Raw genomic sequence first — 23088 nt, forward strand, 5'->3', positions numbered from 1 at the left:
CAGTAGCGCAAAAGAGAATACATGGTCAGTCCAACTTCTCTCCATTCTGCTCTTCAGTTTATCTTTCCCCATTCACAGTGTTACTTCTGGATTCTCCAGAGCTATAGAAGGTTGGTGTTGGGAGGGGAAGAGAAAGGAAAAGATCTGGATTGCTGGTACATTTCTAATTTGACTTTGGTGTGCTCTAGGTATGGCAAATTACCAGACGCTGCCATTTCATAGGGTAGGGTTTCTGTTTTATTTATTTATTTTTTATTTGGGAGCTGGCCACTGGATGATCCCCCACCAAGGACTCCCAATTGCAATTCCTTGGTGCAGACCCAACTGGCTGCTGAAGGGTGTCAGTTCCTGGATTTTGGTGGTCCATTTCTAGACTCTTCCAGTGAATATTCTCTCTCCTGTAGGTGGTCTTTGTGGACAGAGTCCCCTTTAAGGCTGCCCATGGATGACCCACTTGCATGGGTTTCACATTTGTCCTCAGCAGACACATACCCTGCTCAATGTTTAGTGGAAGTGCAATGCATAACCAGTTAGCATCCCTCTTCACTCTGCCACCATAGGCTGTCTGGATCTCTTCCCCACTTTAAGTTTCTCAGACATTTGTCAGTTAAATGAACCTGCATCCCTTATGTTCCAGAAAATGCAAACCTGGTATTTCTTACTGTCGCCTACTTCACATGGCTAGGCTATGAGAGAGAACTGGGAACCAGATACGTTGTTCTTTATGGTTATAAATGACAGTGTCAGAAACTAGATGCAACTGCCCAGAAAGTCACCCTTTCCCCTGGATATTTTGTTGCATGTTGACATTATAGGCCTAGAACAGTGCTTGGAATGTGGTCCACCCTCCATGAACACTTGTTGAATGGAAGGCAGTGTTTTCAGAGAGCTGGGACTCTCAGAGGCCAGAGAGAGGGGGAAACCCTATTTTTTCAAGCATTTACAGGATTTCAGATGCCACACAGAGAGTTTAATATCATTCAGTCCTTACAATAATGCTATAAGGTGGTTACACCACTTTCAGGTAAGAAAACTGAGACTTAGAAATGTGACATCATTGGGCAGAGAAGCATTTGAACACAGGGCTTTCCCTTTATGTTCTTTTACTGTATCCTGTATTACAATCCCAGTTGTCTCCATGCAATGTGATGGCTCAGGGTGGGCCTGAGTCCTTGAGTATCTACCTTAGGTAGTACGTTAGCCATATTATACCTGCTACTCCAAACGTATTTCCCATAAAACACCGACTTTCAAGTGAGTCTACAAGAGAATTGTTTGTGAGTAGTTTATTTAGGTTTCCATATTCATCAAAGGCCGAATAAGCATTATCATCATAGTGTACAGGAAGTTTTGCCTGACTTAATAACTTATTTTGTTCTCCTCCTTGGTCAGAGATTCCGAAAGGTCGGTGTTGCAATTGCTTATACACAGTCTATAATGAGGACCCAAATGCTATAGATATCATTCTTAAATAGAGATGAGCATGAATTACCAAAAAAATTCTCTCTTTCCACGATTTATAATGTCCTTTCTCTTTAAGGCAAAGTTACACAAACCATGACCTATGAGACAAATTTGTCCAGTTTCCTGTTTTTATAAATAAATCCACCCATAGCAACATCCATTCTTTTTCATGTTGTGTATTGCTGCTTTCTTTCTGTTGCATGAGACCATATATCCCACAATGCTTAAAATATTTACTATCTGGTAGCAACAACGGATCCTAGGGTCTACTAGAGTGATGAAGGGAAGGGCAAGGGTTGAAAAACTTGCTGTATTGATGGGTACTGTGCTCACTACCTAGGTGATGGGATCCATTGTACCCCAAACCTCAGCATCACAGAATATATCCATGTAACAAACTTGCACATGTACCCCCTGAATCTAAACTAAAAGTTGATTTTTTTTTTTTAAGTTTACTCTCTGGCCCTCTACAGAAAAAACATTCTAACCCCTATTTTAAAAAATTAAACTAAATTAAATCCACTTCCTCTGTGTGTGTGGTTTTCTTTTTTCTTTTTTTTTTTTTTTTTGGAGGGGATTGGATATCTGATGTGCAGATACTTGCTTAAAGTGAGTTAGTGAATTCAGTATCCCATTTATCACTCATATTTAACATTATGTACAGGCAGATACTGAGCCAACTTCTTCTGATGCCCAGCTTCTTTGGGGAATAAGTTATGTATATTTAGGAGAAGATTCAGACATTAGTATGAATCATACATTAGTATGAATCTGAGCCACCAGAATGCAGGTAGTAATGCCTTCAATTTAATGAACTCTATTAAGTAGCTTCTCTGTTCCTATCAGTGGAATACAAAAATGGATGAGAAAATGTCTGAATGCTCGGAAGCATACAGGACAGAACGGTCTTAACCCAGCCTGGAAGGAAATCAGGAAAGACACCATCAGAACTGAGTATATCTGAATTATGTTTTGAAAAGTAACTTTGAAGTGGAGAGGCCACCCCAGGCCAATGTCACTCCTGTTGTAGTTGAAATAATACCTGTTGGACTTTGAAAAGCACTGTGGGACACAAAACTGTTCTAAATTCAGTCACAATCTACCATTATGTTTTATAAGTGACAGCTTTAATGATTATCCTTCATTTAGGCACCCTGTGGTATAATCTGCCTGAACTGAACTAAATATCTTCCCCGTGTTTTCCCCAGAGCCACATAGTAAATGTAGATTTTGTGTTTATTTGTTTTGGTCTGGTTTGTTTCCAATAACCTAGACATAATATCAAATTTTTAGAATATAGCAACGGCTAATTCCTTTTTAAGGGCATGTTTATTCATTATTTTATCATAATGTTGTATATTCCCAAATACTTCCAGGTTTGAGGTGCTTGTGGTGAATGTCTCATAAATATGACTACAAAATTAGGTACACAGGATAAAGCACTATAGAGTAAGAGATACATACCTACACTGATGGTTGGCATACCTTTTATTTAAAGGGCCAGACAGTAAAATTATTCAGTCTTGTGGGCCACATGATCTCTTTTCTAATGTCTCACTCTGCTTTTGTAGCTCAAAAGAGCCACATACCACTTACAAACATATAGGTGTAGGCGTGTCTCAAAAACCTTTATTTTCAAAACCAGTTGCATGCCAGATTTGGCTAGAAGTACATAGTTTTGTTGATTCGTAGTCTGTACTGAAGATTTGGTTCTTATAGACACTGTGGTTGAGAATTTACATTATTAGTTCATCAATTTTCATAGATTTTACTCCCAGGAGAATTTCACAATGTCTTTATTTTACTGAGCACTTTCTCCACTTAAAGAAAACTCTTTTTCTGGTCTTGTTAAATAACTATATATATTTCTTAATCATTTGACTCTCTGTTCATGTAAGAATAAAAGGAAGTATCTAAATAAGTCTCTTTTTTCCCCTCTAATATGCATATGTGGGACTCAGATCTTTCTTGGGAGAGCACCATGAGAAATACTAATTGTACTTGACTAACAAAAACAGAACTCCCCTATTTATGTAGATGAACTGACTAAGCATCTTGATTAAATCTGAGATCAAAGAAACTTCAGAAATAAATCAAATGCTCTAGCAAGTAGCTTCCATTCTTATAAATTTCTTCCATGCCATTCAAAATTAACTGTTTTATTTCTAGTCTCCCTATGAAAAAGAAGAGAAGCGTTAATATGAGGAAATACTTTGTTTCCCCAGATGTCAGGAGCAGCATTTTTCTTCCTATTTTCACTTTCTGTATTTGTTAGACTGTTCCACATGGCAAGAAATAGAGACCAGCTGAGGTCATCTCGGTTAATGGGGATTCATTTAAAAGCTACATGGAAAGAAATGAGGAGCAGGTAGGAAGGTCAAATGAAGAACCGGAACATCGTTCATCACTGCTCTGGGCACTCGAGCACAGGAGCTCTAGCCAACCATCAACAACCACTCTGCTGATCCAGCCCTGGCTTGAATAGTCTCTCATGCTTATGCCTCAGTTCCTCCCATTTCCTTTACTTCCAGTTATCTACCTGGCTGCCAGCTAATTTGGATCTCCTCTCTCTAATTTACAGCATCTATTTTCTCTTAGCTTCTATTGTCTCACTGTTCCTGCTACTGCATGTTCTCTACTTTTGCCTGCTCTGTGTATATCTATTATTGTTCTGCCACCTGCCATGTTTCATATGCAAACTCTATGAGAGGAATTGACCAGGTCTATTAGTCACTATAGAGTACAGAGATTCTGCCCTCATAGATACTCACCAAGACAGTGTCTGTGGTTCTGGTGCTCATGAATGGGGGCTCACATGGGTTCCAAGTGGCAGGATAATGTGATTGATAAAATAAATAGACTCCCATGAATAAAGAGAAGCTCTGAAATGGAGTTGTGGACATGAGGGACTAGAAGCGCTATGTCCTGTCAGGTGTTGCCTTTATTAGTCTGTCAGAATATTTACTAAAAAAAAAAAAAAAAAAAAAAAGCAAAGCATTTTTCTTGAGAAAAAACAAATAAATTCCATTGATTTTTCAATACAAGTCTCTTGCAATCAGGAGATCTGTTGGTCTAAATTCAAGTACAGATTCATTTTAATTTGCTAAGTTTATGTGATTGCTTATAATTTTTAGTATCTGCAGAGTATGGGGGAATATTATGTATTTCTATTTTGCTATTTTAGCAATTTTAGATTTGAAATGTATTTTATAGAATCTGATCTTTGTGAGAGTTAACAGTTCATTTTTTCATGTGAGGAAAAATGCCCACATGTCACTACCAATGAAGATGTATGCCTAAAAAAATGATGGGAGGTCTTGTATACTTTTTTAAAGAAATACTCTATGCCTTAAAGCATATGCTATTTCACAATAATTCCATTACACATGTCTTACAAAAACTTGTTTAAAATGTTGTGAAAGGGAAACATATCTAGTCTTGAAATAAATAGTTAATAAGTTAATTTGTGCTGGGTTTAAAAATTCATATCAAAACCACATTTTAGTGTGTATCATACAATCTTCTAAACTGTTTTATTATAATAATTTATGAATGATCAAAGAAAATATATAAATATGTAAAGCTTGTTTTATATTTCTATCTGAAAACTTGAACTATTTATCTGAATATCTTTAACTGGGATCATTTTTCTAATTGGCATTCCAAATAAAAGTGTTTTTAATACATCATTAAACAGAATAAATATCCGTATTTGTCTCTATGGAAGAAATGTGAAGTAATCAATAAATATTATAGTAGCTTAATAAAATATTTTTGCAAATACTCAATGATTGATCACATTCTGCCCAAGTCAATTCCAGAAGAACTACAGAATGGGGAGGGATTTGGATATATCATCATGTTCCGGCCAGTGGGCTCGACAACCTGGACCAAGGAGAAAGTAGCATCTGTGGAATCATCAAGGTTTGTCTACAGAAATGAAAGTATCATCCCACTCTCTCCATTTGAAGTCAAAGTGGGTGTGTATAATAATGAAGGAGAAGGATCCCTGAGTACTGTGACCATTGTCTACTCTGGGGAAGATGGTAAGTTGTCCTCAGCTCTGGTTTTCTTTGAGACTCTATGCATAGTTTGTATTCCCTTGTTCCATTTTCAATGAACCACTCTGCTAAAGATGGCTATGTCTTTCTCTGGATGGTAGAACCTCAGCTGGCCCCAAGGGGAACTTCTGTCCAGAGTTTTTCTGCTTCTGAAATGGAGGTTTCATGGAATGCTATTGCCTGGAATAGAAACACTGGAAGAGTGCTGGGCTATGAGGTAATCAATGGATTTCACAATAGCTCCTATTCAACAGTCCTATCCTACTAGCCTGTTGTTAGCATATGATAATGTGTGTCTAAAGCTGAAGCAGGGAATGAAGTTGAGACAGGGTAGGTGAGCCCCCAAATTGGGGCCTAGCCTGGGATGTTTCTTGTCCTTGCTCAAGACAGAATTCAAGAGTGAGCCAGTGGTTAAAACAAAACAAAACAAAACAAAACAAAAAAACCAGCTTTATTGAGGCAGCTTCAAAATTGCTTCTGCAGAGCAGGGCTACCCCACAGGCAGTGTTCTAAGAGAGTAGCAGCTTGGAAGCAGTTCTACAGTCATATTTATACCCACTTTTAAATTAATTGCAAATTAATGGGTGAGTTACTCAGATTTCTAGAGTGAGTTACTCTAGAAATTAATGGGTGAGTTACTCAAATTTCTAGAAAAAAGGTGATAACTTCCAGGCCGTTGCCATGGAAAGGGGTGGTAACTTCCAGGTGTTGCCATGGCAGTGGTAAACTGACATGGAACTGGTGCCTGTGTCTTATGAAGGGGTGCTTTAGCCTCTTCCCTGTTTCAGCCAGTCTTCAATCTTGTCCACAGTAAAGTCCTGCCTCCTCCCTCAAAGTAAGGGATATCTTTTTAGGTAATTCAAAGCAAACAAATTAACAAATAGTAGCCATTTTTAAAGGCACACCAATTCAGTACAAGTAAGATAACTAAGCTCTAGAGATCTGCCGTACAGCTGTGCACAGAGTCAACAATAATGCATTGTACACTTAAAATTTTTCAAGAGGACAGATCTCATATTAACTGTTCTTACCACAACAACATTTTTCAAAAGTGATCAGGTGATTATATGATTAATTATTCAAATTGCAGTCATTTTTTTTTTTCATTGGTAAGAGGTAAAGTCTGCTCCTCAATCATCTTACACCATGGAAGAATTTCATTGAGAAACCTGCTCTGCAAATTGCAGTATAACTTGAAAAGATGTAATCATCTCAGAAAAGGCAGTTAAGTAAAGAAAAAAAATACCTAGATTGTCTAGAGTCTGCTATTTTTAGTCTATGAAGAGTAAGGCAAATTACATTTGTAGGCCGTCATCTCACAAAGTCAAGCGATAAGAACATTTTAAGGGAAGGTTGTTCATCACTCAATCTTTTTCAACTTGCAAATTCAGTGATTCACAAAATGGGTAACATAATTTATTTAGTTTTGGAGTAATAATAAATGTATAATCCTAAACATTCTTAATTTTGTCTTTGTATGTATGTATGTGTGTGTGTGTATATATATACACATATATATACCTACAATCCTCTGATTCCAACAGAAAGTTCTGCTCTCAGGTGTCTTTTCCACTCCATGCCAAGAATGCCTTACCTCTTATCTGAACCCTAGTCACTTCTCAAATTTCATCCCTAGTCTCCTCTTCCTTCTGAGCTCTACTCTCGTCAATTCCTGATGTATTTTGTCAAATTCTTGTAGCATATTTTTTATATCACTTCTTTGTAATGTATTCTATGACTTATTTTCACATATACTGTGGATTGTAACCTCTTAGCTACATGATAAGGGATTGAAAATAGGCACTTAATTTATTCTCTCTTTTTTTTTTTCAATGTACCTAAAACATTGCTAATGCAAAGGTAGGGCTCAGTATAAATTGATTTATTAATTAATCTGTGATTCAAATAACTCTGAAAAGAAATGCCAATAGCAAGACATTATAATCAAAGTCTTTGACTGATTATATACAAATGTGTTTTTGTCTGACTTGTTATACGTCATTTGCTAAAGCTGGTAACTTTAGATAGCTCATAAAATACTTTCTTTTGGTAATCTAAAAAATCAGGTTCTCTAATTTCCATTGTGAATTTGCATTCATGACTTTTTTCCTCATAAATATTAGAGAATAACAATTTTGTTGTATAACCATTTTAATTAGAAAACGTTTTCATCATCTATACTTCTATCTTCTTCCCATATCCCTTGTGGTTGTGGTTGATAGTTGTGGGTAAACAATGATTGATAGTTATTGGGGAACAATAAAGTGCTTGTGTTTGGTTTTTAATTATCAGGTCTTATACTGGACAGATGACTCCAAAGAATCCATGATTGGCAAAATTAGAGTCAGTGGAAATGTCACAACCAAAAACATCACGGGGCTGAAAGCTAATACCATCTACTTTGCTTCTGTGAGAGCTTACAACACTGCTGGAACAGGACCGTCAAGCCCCCCAGTCAATGTTACCACCAAAAAGTCCCGTAAGTATGCATACACTCCAGAAAACAAGGTTCATCTGTGAAGAGAACCCTATTCCTTTGCTTGATGTTCATTGTATTCCCACACCTCATTTCTTTACTACTTGGTTACTTTGGTTAGTTGGTTTGTCCCTTAAATATGGATAGCGGTTGAAACCTTTTGGTAACAATCAAGGTAAATGTTTTGATCTTTCCGGAATTCCAAAAGAGGAATACTCCAAGTATATCAATGAAAGACAAAAGAGTGTAATGTCTAAGACTGGCCCTGATGCCCTCCTAAATGCATTCAAAAACTGACCTCCCATCCTTAGAAGGTCAGGTAGTATTTATCTTTCAGTCTCAGTTGCCTACCTATAAAATGAGGAAAAAGTCATATTTATGTTCTCATAGGTTTTGTTCAAGATTGAAAGAGATTATTAATAATAAATGCCCAGTACGCACCTTAGTAAATGCTTAGTAAATGGTTTTTTGTTTTGTTTTGTCATTTGAGTCCAAGTATATTCAGATGTGATCCTGCAACTGTCAGATACCTAGATCTTTCCTTTTAGGATGCCTTATGACTACAGCTTACTTGGAAGTCCATGAAATCTAAGAATGAACTTCTCTGCTTTGTATTATATCCCTTGATAATCAGCCAGGTGATTTCACATAATCAGAATCTACTAAATAAAAGATGAATGTTTTTCATCTTTTGGTGATTGTTGCTGCCTTTGTTTTCTGACTGAGTCTGGTAATGCACAAATATTCCATAATATGAGGCACAGCAATACATTGGGGAAGGTCTGATCAGATATGACTTAGTTGTTCCTGCAAGATGATTTTTTGAGGTTGAATAATATTTACATATCTCTTATATATTATTAATGGACACAAATTAGTCACAGAATCAGGTTTTTTAAAACACATTTTTTTGCTCTCTGAATCCTGATGAATGAAAGATAACAAATATAGTTGCTGAATTTTGAGAAAGACTAAGACATATTCACTGCCACTTACAAAAATCTAGTTTACCTATACATGCCGTATTCTAATTACACCACCATATTTGGAAAGAAGAGGTGGTTGAGAAGAGTTTGAAAATAAAGCTATATTAAAGTTATTCCCTTTATGTGTATATTTGTCATGTACAAAAGAAGTTAGGAATCATCTCAGAGACTAGGCCCTTGATCAAATAGATTATCCAGTTATTTCCACATAACCAGATCAACAGTCAGAGAGTCATGTTCCAATTCTGGGTACATCATTGACTCATGACTTGAAATAGGACAAGGCATTCCATTTTTCTGCTTTCATGTTCTTACCTATTAAATAGAAATTATCTCTGTCCTCACTGCCTTCCCAAATTATCCATGAGGCACAAACAAGGTACTGATTCTGGAAGTATCTTACAAAATACAAAGTGCTGTGGAACTGCAAAAGCCTGTGGAGCAAAAATTTTTAGCCAACTTTCCTCCAATTCACCCAGTTTTAGACAGGCTGGGCTGTGAGTTATTTTCAAGAATGGATTAGTTAACAGTGAAGTTCTATTCCTTTTCCTGTTTTACTCAGTGTTGACTAAATCGATGAAGTCATTGCCAGATAACTTGGATGTGTGATTTGCTTCTTTGGTCTTTCTGGAGTGGTTTAGCTTCTTTCAGCTAATCTGCAAATCTGGATGAAAATCTCCGATCAATCAGCAGTTTTAAGATTTCCGAGACATTTAGTTCTAGTTAACTGAGAGATGCCAAACTCACAGAAACTCTTGTGTGTAATTCAGTTTCTATCTCAAGCAAATCAAGAGTGATTAGAAATGTGTATGAAACATTTAAAAAAAAACAAAACCGATTGTATCACGGTAGACTGACAGACATTTTAGTGCAGTTATTGAGCCAGGACTCAGGCCAACTTTTATTATACATAATCCCATCAACCAACTTAAGGTGGATTGAAACTTGAACATTGAACTAATCATTTACCTCAGGAAGAGAGAGATACATCCATATGACATATATAATACATATATATGTTTTAAAATTCTTCTTGAGATTTTCTGTAATATATATACATATAGTCACATCTCACTACTAATTGTATATAAGTACATAAAAGTGAGTAGCCCCACACTCCCTTGACCTCAAGGGCAGTCTTTGAAGCACCTTCTTCCCTGCTATTCGGAAGCACTGGGTGGATATGATTGCCCAGAGAGGGCACTGCCTTTCCCCAAGTTCACACAGCAACGAAGGGGGACAGATGGAGGAGAAGGGCCCTAGATGTGCAGGTAGCCCCACAGGGTCTCACTGGAGTCCTGAGGGGCCCAGGCCCAGCTACATAAGAGAACTGTTCCTCGCTGCTGGGCCAGTAGGTGCCCTCCGTCTGCCGCATCTCCCGAAGCTTCCGCACCAATAGTGCCAGCCCCACAGCCAGGAACAAGACGGCCAGGAATCAGAAGAACACGATGATAGCAGTGACGGCCCCCCTGAGACAGGGCTCCGTTGGAGCCGGAGCTGGTGGGTGTAGGCAAAACAATGCTACTCTCATTTGCAGAAGGGGTCGGTATTTGCGCCCAGGGGACCGGCCCAGCGCCAGGAGCAGCCCCAGGCCGAGCTGGGTGACGGGTTGACAGCGCCGAGGAAGGGGCTTCTGGCGCGCGCCTCTCCTACCGCCTACAGGGTGGGTCGTGGGCACCTGCGAAGGGGCACCTGGCCCAGGCGTCTTTGAAGTGGCTCTGTATATATTCTACATACATATCAGAAAATCTCAATAATAATTTTTTCTGTCTTCTGAAAATTTGCTGGTTTCATTGTCCATGCAACCTGAATTAAAAGTGTTAGTTTGTGCTAAATTATTCTATGTTTTTAAGCAGAAAAAATCCTTGTTTTTCACACTAAATTTGTTCAATTGGCCCAATTGATCCTACAAATGGGTTGGACTGAAATTCACATCAAATGCTAAAACGATTATTGGTTTGTCTGATAGTTAACACATGATCAATTTGCCAAAGAGTAGGAGATATAAATTTTCGAAAACAGTTTAATTAACAATGAGTAATTTCACCCAAGATACAACGTTAGAATACCTCTGCTAAGGAAAAAGTGAAATAATAATCAGAAATTTTAAATGAAGATTAGTGTTTCTTCAAGTATTCAGCTTGCTTAACTAAATCAAACAAGAAAAACTTCTGTAATTCCTGATTTCTTCTATGGATATTCAGTTTTAATATCTCTTAAATTTGACTCTTACCAGCCTATATGCTTCAGTGACCCTATCAAAATAGCCAACAAGCACCTGAGAATAAGAAGAATATACAAGTCTCCATCCCTTTATATTTGAATACCTATCCAATGTCTCATTTTATTACTTTGAGGTTCTATATCACAGACATTGTGAAAGCAGAACAGTAACTTTTCTATTATTCTATTAATGACCTCAAACTCAGTGTTTTAAAACAATACAAATTGTTTATCATACATTTTTGGAGATGAGGAGTTAGAAAGAGGTTTGACTGGGTAGAAATCCAGATGTGCTCAAGGGCTACACTAGCTTTGGAAACTCCAAAGGATAATTTGTTTCCTGTTTTCTGGATTTTGGAGACCACCCACATCCCTGGGCTTGTGACCCTCCTTGGGCTTGTGACCCCTTCTTCCATGTTCAATGCCAGCAACAGGAGGGTACCTTCACATCTCTGCCACTGACCCTCTGCTTCTGTCATCACAACTCCTCCAACTCTCACTCTCTTGCTTCCCTCTTTCCCTTGTAAGGACCCTCATGATGACATTGGAGCCACCTGAATCATCCAAGATTATTTCTTCACCTCCAGACTCTTACCTTAATCACATTTGCAAACTCCTTTTCCATATAAAGTAATGTGTCCACGGGTACTGGAGATTAGGATGTGATCATGTTTGGGGGTTCCTTATTTTGCTTACCACAGTTTAAAAATATTGAGCACATCTATGTCCCCAGCCCTGTATTAAATTTATCATACTATATCTCACTTAGTAATTACAATAAGTCAAGGAGTTTGGTATTTTAGTTTCTAGATAGAAGGACACAAATGCTTAGAAAGGTTTTGTCATGGCCACTGTTAGACTGATGAGCATGAAATCTCTTCATCCCACTACCACTGTGCCCCTTTATCATCTTCCTCCCTAACCATCTGAAAAGTTTCTCTCTCTGACTCTCAAATCTTCCATCTAAACCTCAAACTACTTTGAAATTTTTCCTCCTAAAATGCCATCATACTTCTCTTCTCTTCATCAAATGTCATTGTCTCCTCTATTCCAGAGAATGAAGACTAAGAAAAAGGCAAGCAAGATCTTTCACAATGTGTCTCAAAGCTCCTTTCTATATCATTCCTCTTCTAGCCCTGACATCCCAAACTTACTGATCTTCTAGAGTTTAACATTCACTTACCTGGCTTCATGAAATCTCTCAGCTTGTAGTGCACCTGCCAGGCCTATATATGGTCAAATAGTCTTTTTTCCACTCTATAACTTCCCCCAAAGTTTCCCCTTTAATGTATTTGTGTTTTGCTAAGAGTTCCAATAACTCTGGCCATTGTGAAGCAGTGTTGGAAAAAGTTAGAATGGGACTTCAGAGAGAATTGTGGATACGGATCCCTGCTCAGCTATGTACTATCTGTGTGCCAGATCTAATTATTTGATAACTCTGAATGCATTTTCTCATCTGAAAAACAGAGATGAAGATACTTACCTCTAGCGATTTCTCTGAGAACTAAAGGATATAATGTACACCAAGGTGACCCAGAGGCTGTCATACATGAAGGCTCAGTGCATGGTAACATGTGTTATTATACTCCTCCATTAGACGCAATTTCACTTTCTTTGCATTTTTTAAAGTAAGAAAACACAGCTACTTTCTTTCTCTTTATAAATTTGTTGCAGAAATTTTCTTTTTTTAAGGGTCATAGAAGGACATCCAAAGCATGTATGAGAAACAGCTTTAATGAAACATTGATGATAACCATGATTCCAGGTGCTACTCCTGTATGTAACTTTGATTTTCCATGTCCTTGAGATGACATCAAGATTACCTCTCAATAGTGGTAACTGAAAACATTCTGCATTCATCACACAAACTGTCCCTGTCTAGATTTGTAATCTGATCTGATCTTCCATTGGAAAGTCTGAAAAAGCAGAGCTCACATTTACCAAAATCTCTGCCTGTTCTAATTGGCTAAACTAAAGAGAAGACAGACGTGTTTTCTTTGTTTGTTTTTTTTGCATGATCATTCAGTCATCTACTCAAGAGATAGTGCATCCCATGAGCCGTGCCCAGAATTAGGTGCTGAGGGCCTAAGAGTCATTAAACCAAGCAAGATCTTTGCCAACCGGCAATTTCTCTTTTAGAAGAGAGGCAACCTAAAACAAGAAAAAAAGACAAATGAATAAAATAATCATAAATTATGAAAAGTACAGTGAAGAAATAAAAGAGAAACTAAGATGTACATAAGAAGGAGCATCTATATGGGATAGGCTATGTATTTTGATACAAAATTAAAGATAAAGAGAACAAAAGAACTTCCAAACAGAAGGAATACCATATGCCAAAGTTCTTAAGTATTATTGTTACTGTTGATGATGATGATGCTAGTGTCATTGTTCTTTTAAACAAATATCAGTGATTCATCTGTAAGTACCAAAGCCTAGTGGAAATGATGGATTTCCAAAAGAAACTGAGAGGTACTGCAAATATACTGTGATCCACACAGACATTACTTAAATGGAATTTAGATTTACAAGGAAAGAAAGAAAAATATTTACATCAATTCCAAGAAGAAAAGAAAAGTGAAACAAACAAAACACTACTTCTATAGAAAGAAGTAGTCAGACGCAGTAACTAAAAGTGTTTGCAAATTTTGGCTCAATTTGGCCCTTGACGTTGACTGACTAGCACTTTGTACTAGATTCTTTCTTGCTGCAAATATGCAATCAATCCATATTTACACATAAAGGAAGCATTAAGCTTTTATTTTATCTTGCACTTATGTTGTTTCTCTTTTGCCCAAATGTCAACCCCATACTGTTACTTAGAAGTGTAACATAAGAAGTTGTTTCTGAGTTGAGTTCACAGTGTGAACTACAGTTGAATATAAATGCCATCTCAAGAAAAATTGATTACAAGGAAACCATTAGAGGTGTGACGGGCTAGTTTAATGTTGCTCTGTCATTTGATTAATAGAAAATCATTTAGTCTTTGGAAATTGCCTGGAAAGATTTTAAAAATTAGAAAAGTGTTTATTTGCTGAGTTTACCATTGACAGACTTGGTACAAACATCATGACATGTGTTTTGTGCTATCCATGTGACAGTGTTTTGGTTTGTCAAGGTGATAGAAATCTTAATTTTATCATAGATATTTGCAACCCAGTTTAATCAGCTACATCAAACCAGAACTGTAAACAGTGCTTATATTAAGGTAATGGCCTTCTAAAGCAGCTTTCAGAAGTTTTATTTTTCAAAATCAGACATAAAGGATTGACATTGGAGAAACATCCATTGATAAAAATAAGAAAGGATGTAGACTAAGAGATATTCTAAGATAATTATCTGAGACTCTCCCATTTTATCTCCCTTTCTAAAAACATATAAAGAATCCAAGTAAGAGCAATATCATTAAGGGGAAAACTTGAATATACACTAATTTGTATCTAAGAAGTGAATCATTTGCAAACTTCAGAATTGTATTATTAGCAGCAAACCACTTCGAACACAATTGAAAAATTGATTATGTCATAACACCACAGTGAAGAACTGCTACTCTGAGAAAAGAGAATTAACAGTTTCAGAGTTTTTAAATATATACCACTAACCAAATGAGGAACATTTCATATTTTATTTGATATCTCATAAACTAGGACTTATTTGTTTCATTTTATAATGGGAAAATCCAGCTCTTGGAAGAGATTGGATACAAATTCAAGTCCCTCTGACATCAAAGCACAACTCTTTTCATCTCCCAGAGAGCAAGAGAAATAAAACATTCTAAATAATCCATATAATTGGCTATTCATACCAAGATACTCACTCAGAATGCAACTCTTCTCATTTTATGGCCACAAAAAGTTGTGCTTCTGCTTTGGTAGATGAGGACACAAATGCAAACATGTCAATGACAAAGTCATTGCCAACATCACAAACCCCTCCTTTACGTAGCTGGAAGAAATCAGTTCTGTATCCTAGCCTGTTGATTTTTTCAATGGATTTATAGTGTTGAAAACAATACTTTTCCTAAAACAAACAAAACATACGGAAATACATAAAGCATTCAGAATCCACATTGCCAATGACACTGAAGTGGTGAATTTGTATTTTCTCTGTATTGATTGTATAATGGTAATGTTAGTGCTGAATTTTAAAGAACAGAGATAAAAAGAAAGGTATCGAGAGTATACTAGAGATTAAAATTGCAATATCCTGTGAGAATTTTGATATTGTATCTTTTATAGCTGAGAAGAAGATTTTAAAAGGCACTGGAGGATAAGTTGAGGAAGGATAGTTACAAAATAATTATTGTTGTCATGCAGACCTTTAGAAATAAATATGTTGATAAGCATTATAATTGACAAGTACATTGTACATTGAAAAGCAATGTATTGAATGCTTACTAAGCTAAAAGCTTTTAGGCCTTTAATTATGGGTTTATATTGTCAAGAAATGTACCAGGACATGGTCAATCCAATTGGCCTGTCCATCTTATAAATAGGTATGGATTGCTATGAGTCTGACCATGGCAATTGGCCTTGATCATAGGAGAACATAATGAATGGATTGGCTGTATTGTGTCAACTATGGATCTGCCCAGAGCGCAGTGCATAATCAATACAGCCTGAGAAGATCACCACAGGACCCTGAGCAGTTTTCCTTAGCCATCTTATTGTACAGTCATTTATTCATCACGTATGAATTGGATGTCTCCTATGTGCCAGGCACTGTGCTAGGGGTTAGTAATACAGAGTTGAACAAGGCACTTGCCCTCAAGAAATTTAAAGAAACACATAACCAAGAATAAATATAATCCAATGTGATAAACCTATAATAAAATATGAACCGAGCCTCATAAAAGCATACAGGGAAACATTTCTCTATCACATCCCAACTGTACTGTAAGTGGCTGAGTGAACAATAGTGATAGCCCAGTGGAATTGGGGTGGAAAGAGAATGTATGGTAATATATTTGAGACACCTGGATTCAGCAATATGTGAATCTTCCAGTGACACATAGGAGATTAAACAGCAGTTGAGTCAAAACTCTCAAAGCAATAGTTTCCATTTCTATCAGTGTTATAATGAATTAAATATTATGCTCATTCAGTCTCACAAATTCAAAAAAGATGTCAAAAACATCTTGTTGGGCAGTTTTATCTTTGTTTCCACTTTCCAGATGAATTATTTTAAATCTCTCATTTCTTAAGTCTCAAAAATAGTCATGTGGACTCAGATAAGCAGCAAGTTGTTCTGGAGAATCACTAGACTGGAAAGCAATAGGCCAAGATTCATTAGCTGCATGCTTTTGGATAAGTGACTTCCCAACCTGGATTCTAGTTTTCTTGTATGTAAAATTCTCTAGTTGGACTACATCCATTAGTTTAGAAGCCAGATTCTAAACCTTTCATCTCTTATCTCCCACCATCTCTCACCCAGACAACATTAATTTCAGAAAACTAAAAGCCTCAGTTTGGATTTAAAGTTGATACGCTTTGGGATGATCAATCAGTTTGTGACGACTTTTCCCTTTTCTGGGTTCCCAAAAGCTCCATTTACTTTAAATGGCATGCATCTTTCACATTGTCCAGACATAGTTGATTAAGCTAAGATAGACATATGACCAAATGAAGTTAATCATCGGCTTTCTCAGGGGAATTCTAACTTGGACTGTCTCTGAACAGAGGAGGTTTTAAATTTCAGGTGTGGTGAACAGTCATGATTTCTGCCATGTACAGTGAGAATGACAAAGAGGTGCTCTCTGGCAAGATGAGCGTGCAGCAGACCCTGCTTCGTTAAGCAGAGTGAAGACCATGGCTTTGTGACAATGTTTTCTCTCCTCAGACTCTGCTGCAATCTGCCATGAGTTATAAGAAATATCCTTGAAAATTTACTGCAGATATTTTGCTTAAAATATCTTGAGTTAGTTGTGTTACAATTAGAAACCTAATACAATGTTAAAAAGTAAAGAATTTTAGGAATGAACATCTCTGTGTTGATACACATAAAATGCTTGCAACTTGAATTTGCTAAACATGCTTATTGATTGATGGCCAAATGGAATCGTAGATAAAGAGACCCTCTGTCTGTTTATATATGATAAAGTAAACAAACTCAACAGCAATGATTAATAAATTAATACTGGACATGCAGCAAGCCATTATTAATTCATAAGTCTGTCACAAAGGCATTCCCAAATGACCGGATTTGAATAAATTTGCTTACTGTGATTAGAATTAATATATTTCAAATGACACTGAAAACATTTTAGCCTCTTCTATGCAAATCATCGAAGACTTATTTTTTCTTTTCATGTTGATACATCGTACAGTGACCATGAACTAATTAACATTCATCTGAATCTTTGATTATCTCTTTAAAGCTCCAAGCCAACCACCAGCAAACATTGCCTGGAAGCTGACAAACTCTAAATTATGCTTGAACTGGGAGCATGTAAAAACCATGGAAAATGAGTCTGAAGTTTTGGGGTACAAGGTAAGTATTTAGTTTTTCCTTTAATCATATCAATTAAGTTACTAAGGAATGAAACGTGTGACACCCAAATAGAAAACAAATTGGCTGCATGTGGAAACATTGGAATCTTTTTCAAAATTATTTTGAAAATACCATTGCTGCTTTCTAATTTTCCGTTGAAAAGGTTTTATATTCTGAGGTCCAGTAATGTATTAGGGAACATCAAAAAATCAAATTCCATAGGATGTAACATTTTTTTCTTCAAGTGATACCCCTTGCCATCATAAGATGATGGCTTATGTGGGTAGTAGATATGATTAGAATGAGATCAAAAAATGTATCTAAATAGAGTTTTTGGAACTTAGTCTGCAGTATGATGTGATCTTTTAACAATATAAAAGGCATCTAACAAGAGTACAATCAAGTACCCAGAACAAATCATTACCATCAGTGACAATGGACATCATCTCTTGGCAGATACATATTCAACATTTGAAATGGGTCCAAACTGAACAGTGACTTTCCACAGCAAGCTCCAATGATAATAGCCTGAAGCTATTTAACTAATAGAGATAAATCTACTCTCCTTCTAGAGGCATTGGCCAAAAAAAACCCTCTTTTTCTTAACAGGAGCAATGGAATATAAGGGAAAGATATCACCTGGATATTTCCATCTGAGGAGTACAACATTTACGATGATGTATCTTTCGTCTTACAGTGTTCCAGAACAGTTGTGTGAACCTTAGAAAAGCAACATGTCCATGTTAACTTGATACTTCATTTTATTCAGATTCTGTACCGGCAAAACAGACAGAGTAAAACTCATATTTTGGAAACAAACAATACATCAGCTGAGCTTCTGGTTCCATTTGAAGAAGACTACTTAATTGAGATAAGAACAGTCAGTGATGGTGGAGATGGAAGCAGCAGTGAGGAAATTAGGATTCCAAAAATGTCAAGTAAGTTGAGTCACCATTGCTATAGTAGATTCTGAACCTAGACAGTTGCAGCATGAAATTCAGCTCCATGAAATCTTCCAGTTATGGTTTAAATGTTGGGTGATAAGATAAATTTTTAATTGTGAGCAAAAGGTGATGAGCCAGTTTTTTTAAGTTATTCTCCAAAATTGTAACATGCTTATACATTATAAATGGTTTTATATTTCCTCATTTGAAAACCAAAATAGAGAACAGGAAAAAAACCTTTGTGTCATTAGAGCATAATTCTATCACTCATTCTATTGTCACAAAAATCAAAAAGATTTTTCATAGATTCTTCTAGATCTTTTTCAGCAGGGATGGCATATATGAAGCGCATGTAAATATACACCCTTTCCCACGTTCATGGCAGACATCACTAATCAAGTGTGGCGTTCTTAAGGAGCTGAATCACAACTTTCAAGTCCTCCTCAAAACAATTTTCTAAGCCAACCAACACCAGTCAGTCTGACTTAGCATGCAATAAGAATGTATCATTTTTGCATTAGAAGAATCACTTACTCGTCTGCCTGAAGCTGTGATTGAGTGAAAGTCATTAGCATCCGATGTTGGCCAATCCTTTAGGCAGACTTTGCCAATTTAGGGATTTTTCTTTTGCATTTTTATACTTAAATCAGACATCCTTGGACAAAGACATGGTAAGGCACTTTCTAAAATTAAATATAATGTGAATGAGACAAGTATAATAAAATACGTTACTAAAAGATAAATGATAGTATGAATTTTGGGTTCTGAAAAATTAATCTAGCAGGCAATACTTTATCTCAAAATATTTTTGTCTTATTTTTATATTTTGCAGGTTTGAGTTCCAGAGGAATTCAAGTCTTAGAACCTAGCATCCATTTTCTGTCCATTGTCATTGTGATTTTTTACTGTTTTGCTATTCAGCCACTGATCCGATGAATAAAACCATAAATCTTTGAGAGTTTTTTGAAAGCAAATCATTCTGTAAATATGCTCTCCAGCCTCTGACACAAGACACGTTCTTAATACAGAGTTGTTTGCAAAGAAAAAAAAATGTATATTATTAAAATCTTGTAAATATCTATGGTACATTAATAAAACAATTTTAAACACTTTTGAATTTTAAAGTTCGCACATGATTACATGCATTCCTAGGTGCAACATTAATCTGGGGGGTTGTAACTGCTGTGTCTTTTAAGTGACTTATATGGAGAGTATAAATAACTCCCCTCAATGATGGTGATAATTAATACAAATTTGCCTCATAGTTACCATAGCTCACATGCACATTTTCATGTACTCCAGACAATCACTTCAGTATTTGAAATTTTCACCCTACTTCAAAATAAAATACAATTATTTGTTTATAGTTGGGATTCTTTAAAAATATAAACTATTCCAAAGCACGGTGTGCTTTTATCTCTGAATCAAGTTGGAATAAGAAATCTTTTTACTCAATAATATTTCAATATACATGCTGTTCTTCTCAGCTCACTTTTCAGAAGGTTCAGTCATAATAAAGGCAGAAAAGGTATTTTATGGCAAAGAAAAATAAATGATGGAAGGTGAGCACCCACCTAAAATAATCTTCTAACAACTTGGTGTATATTAAGCAGTCGCTCATGGCAAAGTTTAACATTTGAACTGTTGCATGAACAAATCTCAGGTAATTATTACAAGTTGATTGCAATGTATGTGGCCTTATTTTTAGAATAAAACAATGTGGGAACAGAATTATTTGATCAAGTTTTCTACACTTTGGTCAAAATATTATTTTTTGCCAATTTTCTCGGCAGCTATGAAAATAATTCTACATGAACTAGGGTTTAGAAAGATTTTGCGGGTTGACTTTTCTCTAGGGTGAGCCTGTTTCAGTCAGTGGCCTCACTTCTTAGGATTGTATAGTCTGGAGAAAGTAGTCTGGGAGAAGGTAAGGTTAGTGACCTGGCCCGTAGAATGCTATGTAACCATCCCTTTCCTCTGCAAACAGCCTTGAGAGGTCAGTTCCTGCTGTCAGCCTTCTCTGGCTCCCAGCCAATCAGGTTTGTTGTCCTATAGAGCTGAATGTGAGAAACACTCATGTGAGTTTTATCTTCTTAACATGGTGCAACCTCTTAATTATGTTGAGAATATTTGAGCTATTTTCACAATCTTCAAATCATACAATCCTCAATACGGGATTTTGTCTTTTGCGTGTCTGAAGTATTTTAGAACTCTTTAAAATACCCCACGTAGTCAGCAGCAGATGGACAATGGCTTTCATAGTTCAGAACTTGCTCCTTGCCTGAACAGTGTGTCAAGCACACAATGCAAATTAATGAGCCTTATTCTCCCCATTGCCATATGATCTGACTGTGCTTTTGTGAAGCAAAACAAATAAGCAACAACAAATACTGTTTGGCACACCCGTGTTAACAGCTGCCTGGCCAAGATACCTCTGAACTGACCAGAGATACCAGTGCTGGCATATGGTCTTAATGGTTTCCTTAATTTGGTAAGAGACGAGATTTGTGTCCTCCTCCCCAAAGAAGAGATTGAGGGTTAAATATGCTGTGAGATTTTTGTTTCTACTAATTAAGTGAATCAGATATGCAGTCATTTGTGTGTGAGTTCAAAAGCTAAGTCCGTTTTTATCAATAATTCTTATATGTTTGCAGATTGCTATTTAGTTCATGATTTCTGGAATGTCAAAAGTCTGTGTTTGCAGTCTAACATATCTAACATATTATTTATCTTTTCATCAATTCACTTAATTTTTCAGAATATACTTTGGCATTAATATTAAGCAGCATGGGCTTTGGTGCGATTTGAATCTGCCCTCTTAGTGAAAACTTGGACACATTTCTTTTAACATCTCCATTTCACGAATATCAGAACTACAGAGTGTTATGTACATAAGATATTTGGCATGGTGCAGGGAACATTGTAAGTTGTCAATAAATGCAGCTGTTGTTATCTGCTGCTATGAATTAAATCCCAAATGACATGTTATTACATTTACATATTCAACGTATTATGAAAAGAGTTTCAACCTTTGTTTACACCAAAATCCAAACCAGCTTCAAGAAAAATGAATTGATCACCTACTCTCGATACTACATGGCATTCAAGAATGAAAACAATGGTGATTCTAATAACCCATTTCAGGGAAATATTCTACATGATGTATATACTCTTCTGACATTCAAGAAGGATTTCCAGTGCATCCCTGTATTGACTGATTAGACTGCTGTTATAAACATGATATGTCATTTCCATACTTCCTACAAAAAAGGGAGATAATGTGATTGTACCTGGAAATGGCTGCAGAAGGAACCAGAAATAAGGTTTAGGAGACTCAACACCGTGGAAATATGTCACTATAAAGCTATGGACTGCCTAGATCATGTAGAGTTCAAACACAGCTTCATTTTTTCTCTTCTCTTTTGTTTACACTATAATCCTCCCTGCTCAGTATCTCTTTTCTATCTATACAGCAGAGGGTGAGGAGGGCATGGCTGCTATCTTTAAAAACAAATACAGATGGTGAGGGATGAAATGGAACCTATATGGATTCTAAATGTAATAATATAATTATTACTTCTCATAAGTAAACCTAGTATTTTTATGCTTCTAAGTATTGTCAGTCTTGAGATGCAACATGGAGTATACACTCCTGTATTAGTCCATTTTCATACTGCTATGAAGAAATACCTGAGACTGGGTAATTTATAAAGAAAAAGAGGTTTAATGGACTCACAGTTCCACATGGCTGGGAAGGCCTCATAATCATAGTGGAAGATGAAGGAGTAGCAAAGGCACATCATGTATGGCAGCAGGCGAGAGAGTGTGTATAGGGGAACTACCCTTTATAATACCATCAGATTTCATGAGACTTATTCACTATCACGAGAACAGGAAAAAACCACCCCCATGATTCAGTTACCTCCCACCAGGTCCCTCCCATGACACGTGGGGATTAGGATTATGAGAGCTACCATTCAAAATGAGATTTGAGTGGGAACACAGCCAAACCATCTCAACTCCCTGTGTACAATTATTACTTCATGTGCTACAGAACTGCATATTGAATTCAGAAGAGATTCTGTTCTAGACAATCACATCTCTGTTGAGGTCACTACTTAGATTAGTCAGGGTTCTCCAGAGAAACAGAGCCAATAGAGTATGTGTGTGGGTGGGGGGGGGGTGTGTAGAGAGAGAGAGATAAATTATAAGGAACTGACTCATGGGATTATGGAGACTGAGAAGTCCAGATGCAAGAGAGCCTATGAGGTAGTTCCAGACTGAACTCAAGGCTAAGAACCAGGAGGGCCAATAGCGTAAATTCCAGTCTGAGTCCAAATCCTAAGTTAGGATGAAACTTATAACCCAGCTCAAAGACAATCAGGCAGAGAAGAATAATTGTCTCTTACTCAGCCTTCTTGTCGATTCAGGCCTTCACCAGATTG

The 23088-nt window shown here is 36.6% G+C and overlaps 1 protein-coding gene across 1 annotated transcript in view; it reads left to right on the plus strand.

The window, feature by feature from the left end:
• Positions 1-19767, plus strand: part of CNTN6 (contactin 6) — a 307019-nt gene extending 287252 nt beyond the window's left edge. The window contains exons 18-23 of the mRNA XM_028844371.2: positions 5276-5510; positions 5627-5742; positions 7818-8004; positions 17587-17699; positions 18469-18637; positions 19476-19767. Coding sequence (XP_028700204.1) covers positions 5276-5510; positions 5627-5742; positions 7818-8004; positions 17587-17699; positions 18469-18637; positions 19476-19579 — 924 coding nt within the window. The 3' untranslated portion in view covers positions 19580-19767. The remainder of the gene's footprint in view (positions 1-5275; positions 5511-5626; positions 5743-7817; positions 8005-17586; positions 17700-18468; positions 18638-19475) is intronic.
• The last annotated feature ends 3321 nt before the right edge of the window (positions 19768-23088 follow it).

The sequence above is a fragment of the Macaca mulatta genome, chromosome 2 (assembly GCF_049350105.2).
Source record: "Macaca mulatta isolate MMU2019108-1 chromosome 2, T2T-MMU8v2.0, whole genome shotgun sequence".
Classification (NCBI taxonomy): domain Eukaryota; kingdom Metazoa; phylum Chordata; class Mammalia; order Primates; family Cercopithecidae; genus Macaca; species Macaca mulatta.